At 38.6% G+C, this 22,398-nt stretch overlaps 1 protein-coding gene across 1 annotated transcript; it reads right to left on the bottom strand.

The window, feature by feature from the left end:
• Window positions 1–5,277: 5,277 nt before the first annotated feature.
• Window positions 5,278–18,653, bottom strand: LOC139114418 (TNF receptor-associated factor 2-like). Its single transcript, XM_070676140.1, has 7 exons — window positions 18,551–18,653; window positions 14,474–14,651; window positions 14,000–14,075; window positions 13,652–13,750; window positions 10,519–10,590; window positions 9,984–10,070; window positions 5,278–7,013 (listed from the first exon to the last, which is right to left on the bottom strand). Exons 2-7 carry the CDS (start codon window positions 14,617–14,619, stop codon window positions 6,003–6,005), a joined length of 1,491 nt encoding a protein of 496 aa, XP_070532241.1. The 5' UTR covers window positions 14,620–14,651; window positions 18,551–18,653; the 3' UTR covers window positions 5,278–6,002.
• Between the last annotated feature and the right edge of the window lie 3,745 nt (window positions 18,654–22,398).

Raw genomic sequence — 22,398 nt, 5'->3', positions numbered from 1 at the left:
ACATGTCATAATTAATATACAAATGTCACTTAGACACGTTGCAAAATTGAAGCCATTGCGTAAACGGTGAAGTTCATATGTTCCTTCATTAGGTGTAGTTGATTCAAATTTATTTTGTTTTCTTCAAAACTTCGTAAACATCGTCATAATATGTAATTTGCATCTTTTACATTTGTCGCAAATATGTGTCTTCGGTTATACGTAAAAACAGTATCGTCTACTGTGACCGTGCTTTCAATTGATCACGATGGAAAATGTTATTTGGTTGCCGTTAAAATTGTTCTGTACGCAAGATGTTTCATGAGAGAGACGCTCTTATAAGTGTTTTACATCCCTTACGATGCGAGTTCATGTGGCAGCGGTCGTGAAAATCGGGGGAAAAAATCAGTGTCAATTAACGTATGATTTTCGGCAGCGCATTCAAATTGGAGACGCTAGGCTTGTTTGCACTTCAGTGTAGTGTAAAATTGCTTTGACGTAATGGCGAGCTTTCTAACGAAATGCTCATTTATCTTTTGCAAACCCTCTTCGAGCCTGTTTTGTTGAGGCTTGTGCCAGTGTTAGACAGTTACAGTTGGAGATTCATTCATTGGCTAGATTGAGTAACTTGTACAGCCCCCAACTCTAATTTTAGATCTTTACAGTCGATTGAAAGAGAAAAAGGTAGTGAGAATGGATACTTTTGGATGCACTACTGGAGTCCATTTTTCTGCGTGTATAGTATCGTAAGTAGAGGACTAAGGTAGTATTCCGCAGCCTAGATGAAGTAAACAAGACTTTGCATATATTTTGGAAGGCATACTCTTTCTAAAAAGACATTAAACACTGATCAGAACTAACAGATTTTTTAGATTAATTTACTTCTGTTTAATTTCCTTCGTTTCCTTATCAAAATGCGTTTCCTTAGGGTAATTGCATCTATTTCTTTAGGGGTATACAAACACGTCCGGCAGTAACGGGGGAAGTTTCCGTTCATATCATTCATGTAAAGTGACGCACAGTGTTGAAGTGAGAAACTAGACCTTTAGGCCCTCTCAGTGCAGTCGGTACTTGCCATCAACCTTTACTATCCGATGTCAATGACTTGACATGGATAAGAATGCGGGGTATGCATAAGGCTGCTATCTGAAATCCGCCATACCTCGGTTGCTGTAATGCATCAATGAAATGCGTAAAAAGACTTCAGACAATTGTACAATGCTTTGCAACCCACGGCCATAAAGAGTAGTACAGATGCTCTCGGTTGAATGACACACACAATTCCGCATCTTCTTCTCCCGTTTCTTCTTTCATCGATTCATTGTAGGTCTGGATCTAGAAAACCACTGTATAATAACTTCTGAAACTTGGTAGGGGCCTAGGAGAACTCATCTAGCATTGAAATTTCGGCTGGTCACGTAACCTTTTGGCCGTATTTGATTTTCAAAATCTCAAAATGGCTTCTTCCCTATCCTTCGACAAATGACGATAAATTTCCTACAACACAAAACATTTGAATCCGTAAATTCTCTATTGGAATCAAACCTGCAGCGTGGGTATGGGTGTAAGCGAAGATATCAGCTGTCAGCTGAAGCCTGAATCAGCTGAAGCCTGAACTTTGCAGCTACACTGCGGATGTGTTATCCAATGTGGACAACAAAACAGAGTTTCCGTCAAGTGACAAAAGTTTGAAAGTACACGTATTTAGGTGCGGGATACGTCACTGCAAATATCACAGACCGCATAAGACGAGTTTACACTAGCGGAGACCGGTGACGGCAGCGTTGTGGTCACAAACATGCAATGAGGTCGTCTGGAGGTCTACTCGACCGAACGAAACCTTAAGGGCTCGCCAAAATCGTAAGCTTGAGATCTTTTTGATTGCCATGACAACTCGAATAAGAATAACTGTTTCGATCTTGCCGTTGCATTTCCTTCATATTTGAAAAAATGTCAAACAACTCTGATTACTGTGGCTGGCCGTCGCTAGCGTATTGAAACCTCCCTGCCCGCCGATTGCAGACTTCATTTTAACGCATATCGTCGCGGGACAGCGTGACACATTGACAAGTTCATGTGACCGACATTCTGATTGGTAAGGTGGCATTCAATAGATCAGAATTTCAGCTTGATCGCACTTATGAATGTCAATATTTGTAAGCCACTTGCATGTGTTCCTGGTGATGAGCAGTTTTGCTCATTAAATTAAAGTAATTCCGAGAAATAAAACACAGATCGCGACAACAGTTTTGCTATCTGCACCAATAATTTTTATCCATTACATCATACGACTGTTCACATGATAAATATATAATCCAATGGAATTTTTCTCTTCTTGACGTCTTTGCATACGAGTGTCCGTATTGAGTTGCGCAGCAACTTTGGTTATGGCACTTTACTTAAGGACGTTCCGAAATTAGCGACAAAACCGACTGCAATCGATCTTGCTTGCTCCTCGCTGTACTTATAGAAAGTTGGTTGCTACGCAATGATGGCAACCGTACCTCTTGTTGATATTATTCCGCTGTTGGGCCATTCCACTTTAACGGAGGGTTTATGGTACACTTTTAGAGTAAACCATGTATATATTAAGACTTCGACACATGTTTTCACAATTTTAAGAACGTTTATGTTAAAGTTTAGTATGACAGTAGATGTAAAACTTAGGCTGGAATGTGTACAATGAGGTTCTTTTCACGTTTTGAAAAATAACCTCATCCCTTCGTGACAGTTATGAGGCCCACCAAAAGTCGGGTGGAAATACTCGCGCCAGCTTTCAATTTCAAACTCGAACGAGCAACCGCTCAGCGCACAGAACAACAAGCAGCTCTACCGTGACGGTATCTTGTGTGAATACAAGGTGGGTATAGTAGCCGTACCTGTCACTTTATCTCCAAGAATTATACATGTCGTAAATGTTCTTGGACGTCAAATATGCCGAATTTACCATCTTTGAGAGAAAGGCATTGTGGGCGGATTAGGAAAAACTTTAAGTGAGTACAGCGTCGTAACTCGTTCACGTACATTTTGTTGCAGAACGAATAAAACATTTCAAAGGTATTTACATCGTCTGCCAGTATATTTTCGATACTGGTTTGCTTAAATAGAACTATACTTGTCTTAAAAACCTCAACGAAAGTTTGACTTTCTTGGAAGTTTCATACAACAATTTGTATCCGAAATCTGCGCTAAACACGATCATAACCTCTGGATCTAACTGTACAGATCGTATGTACAGTGTCATAATCTCTCTGTCGCGAGTATTTTCAGCGAAGTCGGATTTTTGTGGCTCATTTATTGCTACAGATGCTCCATATAATTCACTATCTGGATGTTTAAACTCGTCAACAGGAAACTTGTTGTATAGCGGTTCTGTCATAATGCACTGTTGACCAGGGCCGTACTCTTCAACAGTGTAGACGACAGGATAACACTATATGGGACCGGTTGGCCGTGAACGATAAAAAGTGTCGGTCGCAGTACGTACAGATTTTCAATATGTTCATTTGTTTTTGGTAAAACTGTACTTGTACTTAAGTTCAAAACCCAAGAACTGAATGCAATCAACAAAATTTTGACCATAATTATAAATGACGAGTCCTGTTCGCTCAGTTGTTTTAAGTACATATCATATGAACATACCAACGAAGGTCACGAATACGGCTACTAGCTGTAGTTCCGGTTACAATACCGCTGCAAGATGTATTCGGACATAAATGCCAGTATTTTGTGAATAACCTTATAGTATCAGAGGACGGGGAGTCCAATAACTTTGACGCGGGAGTACAATAACTTCAGGTGTTATTGGACGCTATTTGACCTTCGAACTCAAAACACCTTGCGTCAACGCGGGTGAAAAAGGAGGGACGATCTTAAATGTTTAACAAAAAATAAACTTCCGGACATTCAGCATTTAACGAAATTAATAGTGGTCAATCCAAAACCTGTGAATTTGAGTGAAATTACTCTGCTGACCTACAATTTCTACCACATATACTGCGCAGCGCGGGTTGAAATTTCGTTCTGTGCGCTTTATAGCGGACGCGCTGAACGCGTTTCCTGTCTACTCGCGATCGCATCCCAAAACTGCTTTAATTTTGACTTTTTCCTTGTAAAATTATATATATATATATAATATATATATATATATATATATATATATATATATATATATATATATATATATATATATATATCTCGCGTTCATTTCTTAAAAGTAACAGGTCAACCAAGGTTATTCGAGAGAAGTTTTGACACGATTCATGATGCTTGATGTGTTACGCCCCAGACGTTCAGTGTATGGTGATGCGGGCATGATGTCAATAAAATAATTCACACAAATATACAGATAATTGTTTCTTTCATTTTCTTTTCAAAGGAAATACTTTTACTGGAAAAAAGACAAAGACATCTAAACAGTATAAAGACGTTTAGTTATACCCACCACTGATTGACAAATTCAAGAATGGGGGAATACGTTCCCTACGTACATATTAATTAGGTTTTCAATGGCTTTGACCAAAAACAGTGGATCGCCACTCCACTGTCTATGTTTTAATTGACTTGTCTATTTCACGTCATATTCTTTAAAAAGTGTTATTCTTCAGTCTATGCTCGGTAGTCCATATTTTCAGCAACTAATTTAACCTACCATTAAAACGTATATTTCCCGCTTTTACTTATGTATATTACAATAACCGTTAGTTAAATTGAATAGATTTAACTGTACAAACTAGAGCGCACAAATTTGTAATATGGATAAAAATCAGAATGCAATCGCTTGGTTCACTAAAAAGACAATTCATGGAAAAATTCAGAGTCAGCGTCCTTAGGTCAAGTATAGAATGTTTGTACAGCGGCAGCAATAGCAGCAGGCATTGCAGGATTTACACAAGCGCACAACAACACATTTCAGTGAAGAAAGGGCATCTTCGATGTCGTCTAGGAGTCTGTACTGTGAAGTCCCTGATTTGAGTTAGCTGAGCACATCAGTCTTGCGTGACCATATCAAGGGAGGCATTCTTAGATTGGTCACAGGAACGGACCGAAGGCTGGAGACACCAGTGACATACGAACTCAGCATCAGTGGGCACGTATACACCCCGAGGTTAAGTCTCCTGATATGTAGTTGGCATTAAGACTTTAGTATTAAAAAGTGACAGGGGAACATGTGGTTATGTGCGCTGTATGTGGAAATGTACGATTTTCTATCGTACAGGTACATGAACGAAACATGCCTGACAGGCAGAATTGTTGATTCAGAGCAGAAACAGCTCAACTCTCTGATCTCTATAGACGGAAACGAAAAACCATTTAAATCTTTATAGATCAATTACACCCACGGCACTCTGAGTTTAAAATCCTGCCGTCAAGCGGGCGACCAAAGGTCCCCCTTCTAAAGTAAAAAGACTAACAAAAACCTTCATTCTATCAGCTTTGTCTATTTTAAAGTCTGGATTCTTTCAATTATTATTCAGTCTTGTTTACGTAAATTTGTAATTCTATCCAATTTTTAATACTGTGTTGTACATTGTTTGATGTGTTGATATCATGTCAGCGCCGTGGCTTGATTGTATAATGGAACTCTATAAAACTAAACGAAATTTTCCGTTTTATTTCCAAATTTAATGGACAATAAATTATTTGATTTGATTTGATTTGATTTGAAACAGTTATCACAGAAGACTGATTATACTTTGTGATATGAAACATGAGACCGCGTTCTGTGCCACTCTTACTGCAACCACTGTTGTTTTAATCATGTGGCAAGATGATCTGCCGAAGTGTTTTCTGTATTTTATTTCGATCGGTAAAAAAGATTATTCGGTTAAGGCGTTTCATGCCGAGAAAAATAATTCTGCCTGAAAAAATAATCATTAGTAACAATGATACTAACATATTTCGCGTAAAAAATTTTAAGTTCCCAAGCGCGACAAATATCAGGAGTGATCTGTTTGCGCATCTTTTCAGCTGTCGATAGACATTGTCCGACCCCCGGGACGAGGACCCAAGATGCAAGGAGGTCATATGTCGCTGGTGTCTATGGTTATGCGTAAAAAAGCAGTGTCGTCCTTCACGTAAGCATGTTTTCCATCATCTAACATTGTGAGTGGCATGAAGAGCGGGCATCCACTAGCGATGTTCATGTCCCCTGTCGGTCGCTTGAAAGATGAGGAGTTTGGATCTGGTCGGAATGCATCAATCATGTGTTCACGGTTGCTCTGATCTATCCACATGAAGGTGACTTTCTGCTGGAACGGCCATCTTAAAATTGCATCATTTTCTCCTTTCATGACGACGAAGAATAGGGACACGTGATTACCTTTTCCCATTCCATCGCCATTTAGATAGATGCGTGCGCACATCTTGTATCCAAACTGACTTGAGAAGAAGTATGGTGAGTATAATGACAGAGTTCGACCGGAAATTGCGTCACGCCTCTTTCTCCCAAATTCTGAAATCTTCCAAGTCAGGATCCCATCATAGCTTGCCATCTCGAGCGACTGAATACGCAGATCCTGCTCAGCTAATGTGACATCCTTCAGGGCGATGATGCGATCTTGGGCTTTTGTCTTTTTCTCAACGGCACTCAGTGTGTCCTGGAGTTTCTTCTCTTCTCTTTTCATTTTTTGAACCATGTCTGCATTTCGTTCTACTTCCCCGTTGAGGACAGCAATGATCCCTTCATAGGTTGACACCTTCGTTTCTAGAGCACCGTTCTTCTTTTCCATCTCATTGGTCGTTTTGCCAAGCTTCTCCATCATCTGTGTCAGTGATTGGATGCCTCCGGTAACCTCTGACCTTGCAAGACTGGGAAGATTTTTCAGATCATTCTCCAAGCGGTTTATATCAATTTGCAGGTTATGTAAAATCCCACAGTGGTCTTCAATTGTAACAGTCAGTCGACGATATTCCTGCCCGTTCTCTTCCAGGGTTTCTCTGAATTGTTTGAGTCTATTCACGCCCTGAAGCAACAATCGCATGTGGTCCTGGACAGCGAGGGCGCTGTGCTCGGCCTCCTGTCCCTTTTCGATCTGGGTAAAAAAGTCAAGAAACTTGTCATTTATTGAAAAAGTGTAAAAATGATGATACATTTTCAAGATATATAGCTGCGTGTTATTATTGCATTCTGCCGTGTGTAACCATTCTTGTCATTTTCCTCAAGGTGACCAATCGAACGAAACTGTATCTCATCCTGTCAAGTCATTGTAAAGATGAGAAATAAAAGTGTTGCTTATAAACTAGCACATAAACTAAACGCTCTCGGGCTAGTTTATGAGCAACACCCATTTAATCATTGGCCAATCATGAGAGGAACATTTGGACTGATTGACTTTCAAAGGGACGCCAGTGACATCATCTCTCCTCGAGATCATTTACTTTCAACTGCGCTGTTGTTATGCTACGGCGCTAAAAGTAGACCTCGAGGCTAGACGGAGGGTGGACGAAGGCCGAGAGCGACGAATATGGTCTAGGCTGGTATTCATATACATTTTCCCTGCATTGACGGCGAGAACACACACAGTTGAACGCAGAGTTGTATCATAAGTAAACCAGTCCACGTGTTACGAAATATCATCATGTATTACGTCACTATTAGTATACTTTGTCTTACTATAGATGCTGTGACAACATTCCTTCTAAGATATCAGCTTCGAGGAACCGCTTCCTATCACTGTTTATTCTGAGCCAGACATTTCATCTGCCAAGACAGTATGTTTAATCTATCACGTGCCTTTCTCGTGACTCAGACTTTTCCCGCCAAAACTGTTCTATCAACGGAAAACCTGGCCTTTTCGAATCAGAGACATTCTACCTTCAACAGAGACACCCTACATTACTGGACTCCACACTGATATTGCGCGGTCTCTTACCAAAGTGTTATGCTTCACGATATGCAGCCAATGTCTGTTATTAGTTTACTAATAGTGATCTAGTATTAGTGATCTAGTATTTTAAGTAATTTCATTAGTATTCTCAGACCTGGTCATATTCCTCACATAATTCCTGGTGCCGAGAGCAGGATTGCGGGACTATCTACTACAGCCTGGAGCATATTTTCAATGATGTCAGCAAACGAAAAACCCTCGGCATCTTCCCGATCCAAGAAACTTTCACAACCAGAACGCCAAAGAACAGAAAGACGCGGTCGGATAACACTACTTTTGAAGCAAGCGGACAACTATGCTCCAAGGAAAGCCCCACAGGTGAGGAAATGGAAAAAAAGCTTTCCGAAGTCATCAACAACATTTCGAACAAGCAGACAAGCTCGAAACCATCAAGAAACTGGACTAATAGATTTCAACGAAAATCGAGGACGACGAAAATCTGGATTAAGAGTTAGAAGTAGCAGACGACTATGAAGAGCATATCATCACCGGTAAGTTTACTCTATATCAAAACTTTATTGGAAAAGTACATTGACAAGACGACTAGTTCGAACACGCCATCGATAACTCCTCCGCCAAATACCAAACACAAGGCAAATAATCTCGAAATTAAATCTTGATCCAAATATCTAATTTATTAATTTTACATCATAAAATGTTGCTTAAATACTATTTCTTGATACGTCATAAAGGTGGACAGAGATACAAAGTTCTATCATGTAAATGCGCCACTATGCCTCGCCATGCCATTTCATTAGGCCGCATTCAAAAAAAATGGTGAAGGGGGGGGGGTTGGAGGAATTCTTGGGGAATTCGAAAATTTTAGGGGTAGTCGAGGGGGGAATTGAAAGTTTTGCTCTGCCTATAGGGGGACCTGAAAATATTTTGGCTCCAATGGTTCTAATGTTATTAATAATTAAATGCCAGTAAATTTTCGTAAAATCAACAACACGTAGGCTGTAATGGCAAGCTGAATACTGGACAGCTTAACATGCTACATAGGGAGTAGAACAAGAGCACAATTGTATAAACTGAACAAAATTATTGTCAAAATACAAAGTTAATACAGCTACTGGCCTGCTACTGCGTACCTGCAGTGACAGTGATAACTCTGACTCTGATGTAGTTTAAGAATAGTTTTCGGTCATAGAACACTCAATTGATAGTGAAACATACATGTACACAAGATCCGGCCAGAAAGCAACACATAGAAGACTAAGGGACTAACAGTTACCATGGATTTTTGAATTCTGGCATGTCAGAATAATCAAATATTAGAGAAAAAGATGGGGTCACCATGCTTGATCTTATACAAATATAAGATGAAAAGTCACGGTTTTTCTAAAATCAATTAAAATCAATATATAAAACCATTCATTTCAAGTTCATGCAGTGAATGAAATTTTCACATCTCATCGTACAATAACACAAAAGTAAAACTTTGAACAGTAAAGACTAATTTAAATGAAAAATGTGTGACTAAATGGAATAATTTATTTTTTTTTACCCAATTTGCCATTATTACACCCAAAATGTCTGACATTAAAACATTAATTTTATGGAATATTTTAACCTTTCAGTATTGTCAATTTTGTAAAACATTTGTAAGTAGCATCTAAGTTGTATGTCTTGTACTTTTGAAAAAAAATTTCGTCGGTCACTGTAGCCAGGAATACACAATTTTCATACTCTCTCTCATGATTGTCATTTTGTGTGCTTTTCAGCTGGTGCCTTTGACCTGGCCAGAGTTGGATAAACTCAAGTCAGCTTAGACTGATAAATCCAAAAAGTCCACTGATGCATTTAAAAATGAATCAATTTAAGAACTTGCCCCAGCTATATGACTCAACAACCTGCTGATAAGAGGTAGCGTTGATCATCTGCGTGCAGAACTATGCAATACATGATTACTTTTATTCCAAATGAATATACGGCTATATGGTAATTTGGGGGACTTGAGAATTTTTGATCATATAGACGGAGGAGGGGGGACTTGAAAATTTTTGAGGGTATTGAGGGGGGCGGGGTCCGAAAAAATAACATTTCAATTGCGATTCCTCCAGCCGCTCCCTCCTTTTTTGATCACAGCCTTATGCAATAATCGCAATTTCTTACCGGGGTCTTACAACCAATGTCGTAGAATTTACATGGCTGCATTTTGTTCGGGCAGTCACCATTCAGCAAATCAGTGTGTTCTTGCATCTACAGAAGGAATGACAACGGACAACAGATAAGACGATCCATTGCTTCCAAGAGAAGTATATAATGTATTATTACTCAAAACCTTAGGGATGTTGTCAGTGTTCCTCTCCAGAAAAAAGACTACGGTTATATCCTTATGACACCTAAGTTGTATACACTCAATGGTTATACTCCGTGAAAATAACACTAACCTATGCACAGTAATTGATAATGGCTAAAGTTTAAACTTACAAAAATCCAAGAGTTTACTATTTACATCGAAGCATGTCGACTATTACTATTATCGAGAAGAAAATGTAAATGAGGCCAAACTATGACATCCAGAAGAAATTTGGTGCTAGCAGCAGGTAAAACTAATCTGTACAATTACAAAATCTGTGTGAAATCCTATCTAGGCTGACCAGGGAACCACAAGCGGCCTGCACTTAAAATTTCAATGACCTCTTACCTTTTCACGGATGACCTTATTTCCACAGTATGTGCAGTCAACTTCTACCTGCCAACAGCTTTCAAGGTGGGCCTTGATAAAACAAAACGATGAAAAGAAAACATAACTATTTATCAACGTGTCAGTTATTCACCTGCGACCTGTCCCTCAGTGCCCTATGCGCCTAAAGGCTACTAGGGTTTTATTTGTAAAGAGGTTGGAATTTAAGTTAGATGTGACAGGTTTATCCATTCACAGCCCTGGGTTTTCGTTGCACTGTTGGTTGTGACTGTACATGATACCTATTCAGGCTGTAGAATGTCTGGAGTTGTGCTGTCGTGACGCTTAAAATGTCGGCTTACTATAATCACAAGGCATGGGTTACTGCAACCGGCTGTCGGCCTTGACGTCAACACTTATTATTTCTAGCGTGTGCACATGTAACTCACAAGTAACCTCTCACTTGGAGAAGTATTTTGTTACCGCATGCTACAAAGCTTTAAGCTATGACTGGCCCGTGGACAGAGTACTAGATATATGTCTCACGTGACTTTTGGAAAGACAGATCTCTGGTCAACATAGATTGTTTATCGAAAATACTTCAAATATTATAGAGAACAAACAATATGAAAGCCACTTCTATGTAAACGAACAGCGAATGGTAAATCGAATTCACCTTAAGGTTGTCATAGTAAAAAAGAAAAGCTAGTTTTCAGCGGAAAACCGCTCAGGCACGTAAAATTAAAGACATGACCTCGTAGAACGAAATGAAGAAGAATGCTAGAAGAATTTAAGAAAACTTCACAAATGCACAGAACATCAACTAGGTGTGAACTGAGTATGCTCCCGTGCTTCAAAATGGAAAATCCAAAGTCCCTATTTATGCTGCTGAGAATCTACGTAAAAGGCCGCCTGGTTACTGCTTTAGCTTTACCATGATTTTCACAGAAAACCGTGAAGAAATATCTTGTATTTTTTATATAATACTTAACATGCATATTACTGACCACATGAAATCAGTGATTATACGACAACTTGAATATGACTTGTCGAAATTACTTAATCAGTGCATGTCAAATGCAGGACGAAGACAATTGGAACAGCTCTTGTCATGGTTTTTGACACGTTTCAGAAATAGAATGTTTAAAAATTATAAATGACAGAATCGCGACCAAGATTACAGAAAATAGACTCAAATTTACACTGTGCGAGCTACATCATACTTTAAATAAATAAGAATGAAGTCCTGCATAGGAATCCATTAGCCAAATTTGGAAGCTACTTGACAAACGAAAAATTGCAGAGACGATTTGACAAAAACTGTGCAAAAATTCCTAAAAACGATGTTATATTCGTCCTTGTATCCATGCTATCTGAATAGGTTTAACCCTCAGCCCTCAGAATAGACACACAAATTGCATATTTGAAATCTATATGAAAATTATCTCCGAAAAGGTGATGTTCTGCAAAACGATTACAACCAGATATGAAAGGAAATGTTTCTATTTTTCAGCATATCTGTTTGATGTCTGTAAATTGACTTTCCTCTGGCAGTATTGCCACAAATTTGCAATTTGCATTGTCCTTAATATGGTTATTATCAACACCACAAGCATATTTGGTCAAATTGTGTCTAGTCCTAATAGCTATATCTATCTGTCTGTCTATCTGTCTTTATATATATATATATATATATATATATATATATATATATATATCGCATTATGAAAGTTCGTTAAATATGCAAATTAGCAGTTCCATTGTCAAAGAACTTCTTAATTACCTTGACATCTGCCATACGACCCCTTGATCAACACCTGTACAAGATTCGCATAACAGTGTCTTTCTGAGAATATCTGATTTATAAACATAATTATACAAATTAGTATTAATTATGCAAACCCTACCATCAAAATCTGATCAGTTCTTACCATATCAAAACTGAATCTATGTAAAATTGTCAATTCTTGAGATATCGTACAAACACATAAAGCTCATTTTTTGGCCCACGAGTGTGCATACATGAGCTCACAGGCGCTTGGCACATTGCTGGGATAATAATCGTATTTAATATGTAGAATGTCTATATACGACTTGATTATTCAATAAAAGAATCACCGTACGTGATATTAGTGTAGGCCTATAGGCCTACATGTTGACTGGCATTATACCTATGGCTGCCTGGCTCGGGCCCGGCGAACGCACTGCATAATCATCAATGTGTAGAATGTCTACATGATTTGATTATTTATTAAAGAATAACGGTACGTGATATTACTGTACATGTCGGCTGTAGAGCTCTGCAGGGCTTGGGCCCGGCTTTGGCCCGTTGTCCACTGCTGCACAGAAAGGAAAGCCGGGCCCAAGCCCTGCAGAGCTCTACAGCCGCTCGGTTAATCTAGCCGACATGTACAGTAATATCACGTACCGTTATTCTTTAATAAATAATCAAATCATGTAGACATTCTACACATTGATGATTATGCAGTGCGTTCGCCGGGCCCGAGCCAGGCAGCCATAGGTACAATGCCAGTCAACATGTAGGCCTATCACGTACGGTGATTCTTTTATTGAATAATCAAGTCGTATATAGACATTCTACATATTAAATACGATTATTATCCCAGCAATGTGCCAAGCGCCTGTGCATGAGCTATCAAAACCAATGTCGTTAAAGAATATGAGTTACGAGATGAAACAAAAATCAAATGATGCACATGTTTTAAATCATATGCGAACGCGTAAACACGGACCTGCATCATATCATTTTATTAATTTTGTTGATTACAGTTCCAAAATGCAAATCTTTACATAGTCAACTAGCCGATGAAACTTTGGTCTGCTTAATCAGTGTGGTGAATATTTACACCAAGTTTCCTCAAATTTAAGACAGTCGTAACCACTTGTACACGAGACTTGGAAGATTAGTCGCCCAAGGCAGGACAGTCCCTGATCTAGAGGTGAGTAGTGGGATAGCCTTCCCGACAACTGATATTCTAATCGGATCTGCATGTTTTGATAAACCACGCCCACAGACGGGGAAAACAGACGAACGAACAGCAGTCCAGTATGAGCTCCCCTTATGTAAAGTTGGATTTAAAATTATTGTTCCCCGGTAAACTATACAATCGACGAGGACAGATGGCATAGTTACCTCGTACTGCCTAAATATCCCCTGCCACTCGCATCCACGGTTCGTGCACCTCGTTCGTAAGTCTTTCATCTCTCGATAAATCGCTCTGTCAGGGAACAGCTAAAATGAACAGAGAAAGGTGTTTTATTAGAAATATGTACATCAGGTGATCACTTTTACAGAGGTATCTGTCGTAAAGTTTTGTAAGGTAAAGGGGAAAAATAGATTGCAAATCTCCGTTATCTCTCAATGATATTTGAATGTTTGGTGAGTATTCATGTGTTTTGTTGAAATGGCTAATAATGAGTGGACTGCTTGTAACGTAAGTTATGATCAGTAAAGCACCCATTGTGTATAGTATTTCCATACCTTATCAATGTCAAACACGCTGCCTTCAGTTGAATCATCCCTAGAGCATGTGGGACATTCATATCGACCAAGTAGCCTGTGTTGGGGATGGAGAGAGAGAGAGAGAGAGAGAGAGAGAGAGAGAGAGAGAGAGAGAGAGAATGACATGCAATGTTAAATTTCAGAACAAGCATTTACCAAATATTTACCGACATGTCAATTCGAAATGACCACCATTCTTTTCTTTTCTTTACGCACAGAGAAAACAAAATTTCAGGTTTTCACAACAAGAAGCCGATGAAAACTTAATTAACAATCTGAGCTTAAAATGAACCCAAATGAGCGGTATAAAGGCGCTGTACATATTGTAGGGTCCAAATATACGTCTTTGAGGCGCATTCTACCCCAATGACAGTTATGGTTCAGTCTATGAGTTGATCACTTAACAACTCCCGGGATAATCAGAAATAATCTGAAGGGGAAGAGAACACTCACCTGGACAGTCCATGTACACAGCTACGGCAGAATCGATGGCCGCAAAAGCTCTGCAGTGGATCTTTCAGTATCAGTCGACAAGACGTGCAGAGGAATTTCTCATCTCTATCCGCTTCATCTAAGATTGCTGTATTGTATCCTGGCATAACGCACGGTGGAACCAATATATGAATCGGAACTGAATCAGGAGAACGAAAGTATATTTTGAAATTAGTATTCGTAACATTCTCTGTATTATTTCTGTAGATAAGAGGTTTGAGCCAGAAGTGAAATATTTCATAGATACTGATATACTAGACAAACGCATATGAAAGCGAAATATTCATTAAATTAAATACACTGTTATGATGTAAGGGATCCTTTAGTAATTACAGAGGTTGGCCGGGGCAATTCCGTGCACCCCTGTACTGTAAAATGTAACCCCTATCCTTGTGTCTAAAATTTGAATCTCTCCCTTGTTCTAAACTTGACCCCCCCCCCAATCACTGCAGTATTCTCCCCTGGAATAACTGCAAGAATATCAGCTAATTTATATAACAATAAATGTTATTGTTATTTAAGTTACGGACAGAAGTTACAGGGGTAGGGCTGGCCGTTTTGGGAGGGAGGGTTGCAATTTATCACGCAAGCATTATTGAAGGGTCGTGCATTTTACGGGAGGGTCACCATATTTTGCGCAACTCTAATGCGGCAAGATGTGGCTGATATAGTGCTTCACCCAAATATCCAATCATAATACATGGGGGTCTATCGGGCAAAATATTGATAATTTTACATCACAAAACAAGCTATATCTGTACATTTACATATGCTTGATAATATATGGAATTGTCATTTGATTGCAGTGGGAAGCAAACGTGCATGTGTGTACAAGAAATTGGATTTTTGAATTTATTGAAAATTTTATTCACTATACATGGTAGTCTATGAGGAAACTATGAATAATTTTTTCCAATAAAATACGAGGTAAATCTGTGTATTTAGGTAACATTGATTATTGATATTAATATATTTCATTGGACTAGGGTTACTAGTGGATATGTGTGCAAGAAATCGGATTTTGGAATTTCACCGAAATGTTGATTCACATACATGGTAGTCTATGAGAGAATTACGAACATTTTTTTCCCAATTTAAGTATAAAACTAAAATATCTGTGCATTTATAGACATTTGATAATTGATGTACACTTTGCCACCTGTCCCATATGTTTTCGTCTTTTTTTTCATCAGTTTAACTGTTCAAGGTGTTTAATGTAGGATACCATTGCATCTTCTTTGCTTGTGAAGCTTATCGATAAAGTGTATGTAATTAAAAGAATCATGTATTTCGTTAGTGATTTCCAATTCAGAAATATCACAAGGACATCAAAAGTTTGCCCTAAAATCAGCTTGTGTTAAAAGTGACTCACCCCAAAGATACGTTTACGTGACCCTCCCCCTTAGACAGTTTTCTAAAACGTGAACCCCCTATTTTCCCCGGCCCTGCCCGCTATAATCACTGAAGGCTCCCTAATAGCAATAAGCCAGACCCTGAAACGGTATACCACTCAGTTTTGACCAGCTCATTGCGTATATGCACTCGCTATCGCTCCTGCATATATGTCGTGAACTGCTTAAAATCTATACTGTCGGTATACCATAGCTGGGTGTGGTTTATTACTGAATTCAGTATACAATTTCAAAAACAGCTGCAGCTTAGCATTGTTTAATTTTGTCATGCGTTTTATCTGCATCAACCATAATTTCCGGAAACGTAAGAGTACATCGAAAGCGAGTACGGAAAGTAACATTTTTGAGTCTCATTTGACCTGAGGTGAACACTCTAATATATAACTTCCAAGTTCGCACATATCGTGCATTCGCCTGTTTGTGTGAGCATTTTCTCTCTTTATGGCCGATGGAATTAAATGGAATTTGGCACACAAATCCGGGATTTTGGAAAAGACTGGAAGTAAGCTTAATCAGACCTAGATGTCTCTACTCGCGTGATTGTGAAGTTATTGACGGTGAATGTTTTGACAACAGTAATCCTTTACTGTGACGAAAATGATCATTTATATCACACACGAGAACTTGACCGCCATCAACTATGTGTTCCAGTTTTACCTTACTTGTCCTGATAAATTCCAAAATGACACATTTGAAGAGAAAAGTGTTTTTAATCAAATTCTGCTAAATTATATCGAAATAAAAATAATGATACAAGCTTTACTTTTTGAGTTACTTGAATTTCCATTTGTGAAGTCCCTAAATTTCTATTAAGAAGTGTATGTTGTAAGGTAAATTTAGGTATTATCAAATACTGGCTGTTATGGTGTCTTATCCGCATGAATGTCCTTAACTGCCGAGTCGAAGAAGTCAAGTCTGAGCACCACAAATGGCATGGATGCTGATACGACACAGGGAACATGAAATATTGAGTAATACAAACCGATTTATATTACATCATTACAAACTTGTTACTTATTACAAGAAAGTAAATTTTGGGTGTATAATATTTAATAAATATAATCGTGTAAACGGTAAGAGCCCATTGGCAGAAGTAAACATCACAACCATTCCGCCTAAGGCTCATTGGACCATAGATAGTAAAGAAAGAGGATGGGAAGCTGCTGCAAAGAACAAAAGAACTGTGAAGAAGCGACGAGCTATCTAGTTTGGAATAATTAGAACGTGTGAATCGATTTTTGCATAATTATCAGCTGGGCGATAGCCGCTGCTCGACATCCGGTAGTTCGCAGTGAAAAAACTTCATTTAACTTATTTTCAGCATAAAGTTGTCTTTCCGATTGAAGTCGGATTCCGTTATCCTAAAGATTGATTTATTCCTAGATGCGACAAAGAAACATTGCATTCCTTCTAAATGGGATTATATGGCATTAATAAACGATGAAAATAACATTAAAGTTTAAATTTTGCCACGCTGAAGCGCAACTTTGGCGATCTATAGTCATTATTCAAATCCAACACTGAAGCTGTGGCGATCCGGAATGAACTGCGTCATAGCATAACTTCAAACCTTAGTTTCTCTACCGTCTATTATTTGACACATCATTACTAAAGAAAACAGAACCCAAAATAAGCACCACGGTATAGGGAAGAACTAATTGTGGTCACATATGGAATTACAATCCAGCCAAACTCTCCTCTGCCCCCAAACCCTTCCGATTTTCATCGCTCAAGATCGTAGTTGCCGTTTTCTTCAGTCCTATTGTCAATAGCGCTCGACGTCACACAGTCAGATTGTGCGCCACTTCCTTAAGATGGCCGATCCTTGGTCGTTCTGACAAAGGTCAAGCGTCAAGCAGCAGAGACATATCGCAGGGGTGGTTCAAGAAAAGCTTGTAATATTAATGGCTTCCTCCTACATCAAGATGGACGGTGGCAAATTGGTGACTGATCGCCCTACTTTTCAGACTTTCGAATACATTTCAAATAATCCTTCCTTAAAGCTCTCACTGCGACAATTTGGTTATGATTAACTCAAAATTGTGATTGTTCGTTGTAAACAAGTCAAGTTTTAGAACTCCAGAAGATGACTTCTGCTCTATGGCCTATAGTGTATATCCAGACGTAGCTTTTCATTCGATCGACGTAAGAAACAATCACCAATCAACATTGCGGATAGCGCACAGTTGGTTATTGTCTCCATTCCGCTTTGGGCCTACGTGCCTATAGACGTGTGTACTGGTATATGCACGTATACACACGTCTATGTGGCTCGTAGGCGAACAACGGAATTTCAGAAAACAAGCGACTGCGGGATAGCGGTCAAGTTAGACTATTTTCAGACCAGTCTTTCGTGAACACTGCCGCCGGTGTTGCCAGAAAACTAAAAAAATCCGAATTTTTACCATGCCCGTTCTTCCAAACCTTAGGCTTACACCCTTTTTACAGCAATTAACAACTGCGCAATCGGTTAAAATGGTGGCCAAAATTATCACACTGAACGACATGCCACGCCTGCTGCATATGAATATATTTGAATAAAAACTTATCACACCTTTTCCGACACCGACTCAGACGTCTTTGTCACTTTTGTTCTGTTTGGAACACGTAATTGACGTGTGCTTACCATATTATCCTTGTGCCAGGTACATATATCAGCCAATGAGCGTAAAGGCCGTGTACAATCCTGCACTTACGTCATATTATGACAGTGCACTGAGTGTTTATTTATCGGAGTATGCGCATGCGCATTATCTTCTTAGGATGCACGCACGTAACGTTTAAACTGAAAGTTACGGGATCGTGGGCGCACAAGAGGGGGATTACTGATGACGCAGCCATTTGCATACACTGGGCGGGAGTTTTTGAATTCTCATAGCATCGCTTTGACCGTATGATAAATTTGAATAATCATGATGGGCACTTTCGTGACATATGCAAAGAGGGGTAAAATGGTCGTACAGGGAACACATTTTGAAACACATGCGTTCTCCGACAAAAACGTAACAATTTTAACAAAAAGTTATTGCTAAAAGGTTTTATCCAGTACTGATCAATATCAACAAGAAACAAACCTACAGCCTATAAACTTATTGTAAATGAGATATTTCAAAGAAGATCGGAGGTCATCCTAGGTCATCCGAAAATAGTTGTTACAAAATTTTGGTTCCATGGCGGTCAATATCAAACAAACAGCAAACCTCTAGCCCTTGCAGTTGCTGAGAACATGAAAATTGGTCGAAAGTCATTCAAGGTCATCCAAACTATTTGATAAAATATTAGAGTTAAAGAAACTACACTTCTAGCCATTGTATTTGTTGACATACAAGAAAGTACGTCAAAGCCATTAAAATTTATGCAAGTATTATCAAAAAACTTGTTGCCATAATGGACGAGATCAAAGCAAAAACAAACTTCCAGCCTTTGTTACTAGGGTTAAAGGTCATCCAAGGACATTAAAACAATTATCCAAAATCTTTGTTGCCTTGCTTGTCAATTTAAGCAGGAATGGTTTGTTTGTTCGGGTGAAGAAAATCTTTCAAAATTTTTCCCTGACTATCACACGTTCTTTCGTAAAATGGAAATATGGTTGCAAAAACATGGTACCACTTGAAACACCTTTAGCAAACTTGAACGTACTCACTATGATATGCAAAATTTGATCGGTTCTTGATTAGGAGATATTTTTAATGTTCTTTCATGTGTATTGTAGGCTTTTGGCAATAAAGCTGCCAAACCACGAGACTAATTAAAATACCTTCCACACACTTTCATGAGCAAAAGTTCAGCTTCAATAGCCGCTACTTCTGGAGAAGATTTTGTAGAGTAAAAGGAAAATTGGAAAAACAACCAAATATGGTACCAAAGTCACGTGACTTCCTGCAATAGCAAAGGGTCTGGATAGCAAATACCAAATTTATATTTGCTTTGCCATGCCGTTCTTTAGAAGCAGCCATTTAAAGATTATCGAAAAATCTAAGAAGGCGGCCCGGTCACTTGTTCAGTCGCCATGTCAAGTTTTGGTGCAAGAGTGCACACAAGCCATAAGCCCTGTGCCAATGTTCAGAAGGTTACGTGGTCAAAGCTGGAAAAGAAATGGATGGAAGAAGAAAACATAGCGTCATTGACACTTGGTTCACATTTGGTTTAATGTAGCAGGCCGTAGTGAGTATACTTAACTAAATTTACCCCTAGGAACATACATACCAAGTTTCAAAATACGACAGGCGATTTCAGAGAAAAGATGTTTTTAACTGAAATGGGAAAAATTGCCCAAAATACAAATATGAAAATTTCTCAACAATTCAAAGAACTCGACTAAGGTTGCCTCTAGGTACATGCATACCAAGTTTCAGAGCAATCAGAGTAGAGAAAATGATTTTTCGACCAAAATTGCCAAAAATCGCCCCCAAAATGCAGATGTGAAAATTTCACCACAATTTTAACAAATTCGACAGAAGTCAACCCTATGATATAGAATAATAATTTTCAAAGCAATCCAACGAGAACTCAGGGAGAAATTGATTTTTTGACCAAAATGGGAAAATTGCCTAAAAAATACAAATACGAAAATTTCATCACACGTTGAACAAATCAAAAGGGAGGCAAATTCTGGGATCATGCACACAAAGTTTCAAAGCAATGGGAAGAGCAGTTTCAGAGAAGATTTTTTGACCAAAATTGTGGAACATTGCCCAAAAAATAAAACTTTGCAAATTTCACCATAATTTGAATAAATCTAACTAATGTCGACATAGAGAACCTGCATACCAAGATTCAACCGAATCTGGACTGTTGTTACAGAGCTATAGCACTTTGCTGTATTTTCCTTTTTTACCTTATTTGCATATTTTTGACACTGACATATTCATTATACTAAGGGAGCGTTCAGTTATTACGGCCGGGGGTGGGCCGGCGAAATCCAGGGGAGGTTACCTAAAATTTGAAAACTGCAAAGGGGGGGTCATGTATTTTTCAAACAGCTCAAAGGGGGGTTCACTTAATTTTCATAAGTATCCGTCCCGTCAAAGAGCAGTGTCAGTGTTCAGAAATATTCTGGGAGATAAAAATGATTCGGAGCATGATTTCATTGTCTGAAGTCATTTAACTAAATCTGAACAAAAGTATAATTATCTATCACATGAACATCTTGACTTGGCAACTCTGAGGCTTGTCTTATTGAAAATGGAGCTCGCTGATGGCAATGAACAATTCCTATTACTTATATATTAGAGATATAGCAAGTTTTGTCAGGGAAATTATTTAACAGTTACCTGTAGACTACTAGTACCATGAAAAGTGAAATTATACTTTTAGATGAAATTCCAATATCTTACCTTTTGTCCATATCTGAACTTTCAAATACCCTAGTTTCCTCATAGACTCCTATGTATAGTGGATGAACTTTTCAGTGAAATTCCAAAATCAAATTTCTTGTACATATAATATGCACCTTTAACCATCATACTCTAATCAAGTAAACTTATTTTAATTATTCAACGTCTGTATGTGCACAAGTATAGCAAGTTTTTCATTTGGAAAAAAATCACAATTTTATCATAGACTCCCATGTATAGTGGATGAACATTGTTGGTGAAATTCTAAAGTCAAATTTGTTGTCCACATACCAGTTGTAATAACCCTATTCCAATTAAGTACATTTATGTCAATTATCAAATATCTATAAATGCATAGATATAGTTTTGTATTGAAAAAGTTTTCTCATAGACTATCATGTATAGTGAATTAACATTGTCAATAGCTGATTATCAATTAAATACAAATATCAAAATTTTGTACACACATGCTTGCGCAAAAATATTGCGATCCACCTGTAATTTCTGTCCAATCCCTTTGAGGGGTAATTTCAAAATTATAACAAGTCAGAAGGGAAAATTTGAACATTAACACCTTGTGGCTTTGTAAGGAGGGTCATTTGAAAAAATCTAAGAATCCTTATTTTTTTGGATTCTATTTGTTTGTGTGTGCAGCTTTAGTCAAGCAATGTGTGTGTGTGAGTGTAGGGGGGGGCCATGAAATTTTTGTCATCTTAAAAGGGGGGACATCAATTTTGGGTGCAATGGGTAGGGGGTTCACTTATTTTGACCGATGCGCAGGAAGAATTTACCGGCCCACCCTCGGCCATAATAACTGAACGCTCCCTAATTCACATCGCCACCCCTGGGTGCACCTGTACACCAAGTACTAAGATGGTAGGTGCTGCGGTTTCAGGTTTTTGATGTGGACGGACATACATCTGCACATACCATACATACATACCATACATTACACAAGTTTGTAAGGCGAGCCATACTATGGTTTCGGTCGGATTCGAACTCAAGACGTACGGCACCTGGTCGCCTAGCGGAGAAGCCACACACAAAACCGCTCGGCCAAGTCCCCGATCTCAAAAAGATTGGTTCAATAACCAAACTAAGTTGTTACATTTTCTGACTGCGACCCCTCCACACGCTG

Source organism: Ptychodera flava, chromosome 16 (assembly GCF_041260155.1).
Source record: "Ptychodera flava strain L36383 chromosome 16, AS_Pfla_20210202, whole genome shotgun sequence".
Lineage (NCBI taxonomy): Eukaryota > Metazoa > Hemichordata > Enteropneusta > Ptychoderidae > Ptychodera > Ptychodera flava.
Note: the sequence above shows the minus strand (reverse complement) of the source record. Positions and strands in the feature narration are given on the sequence as shown.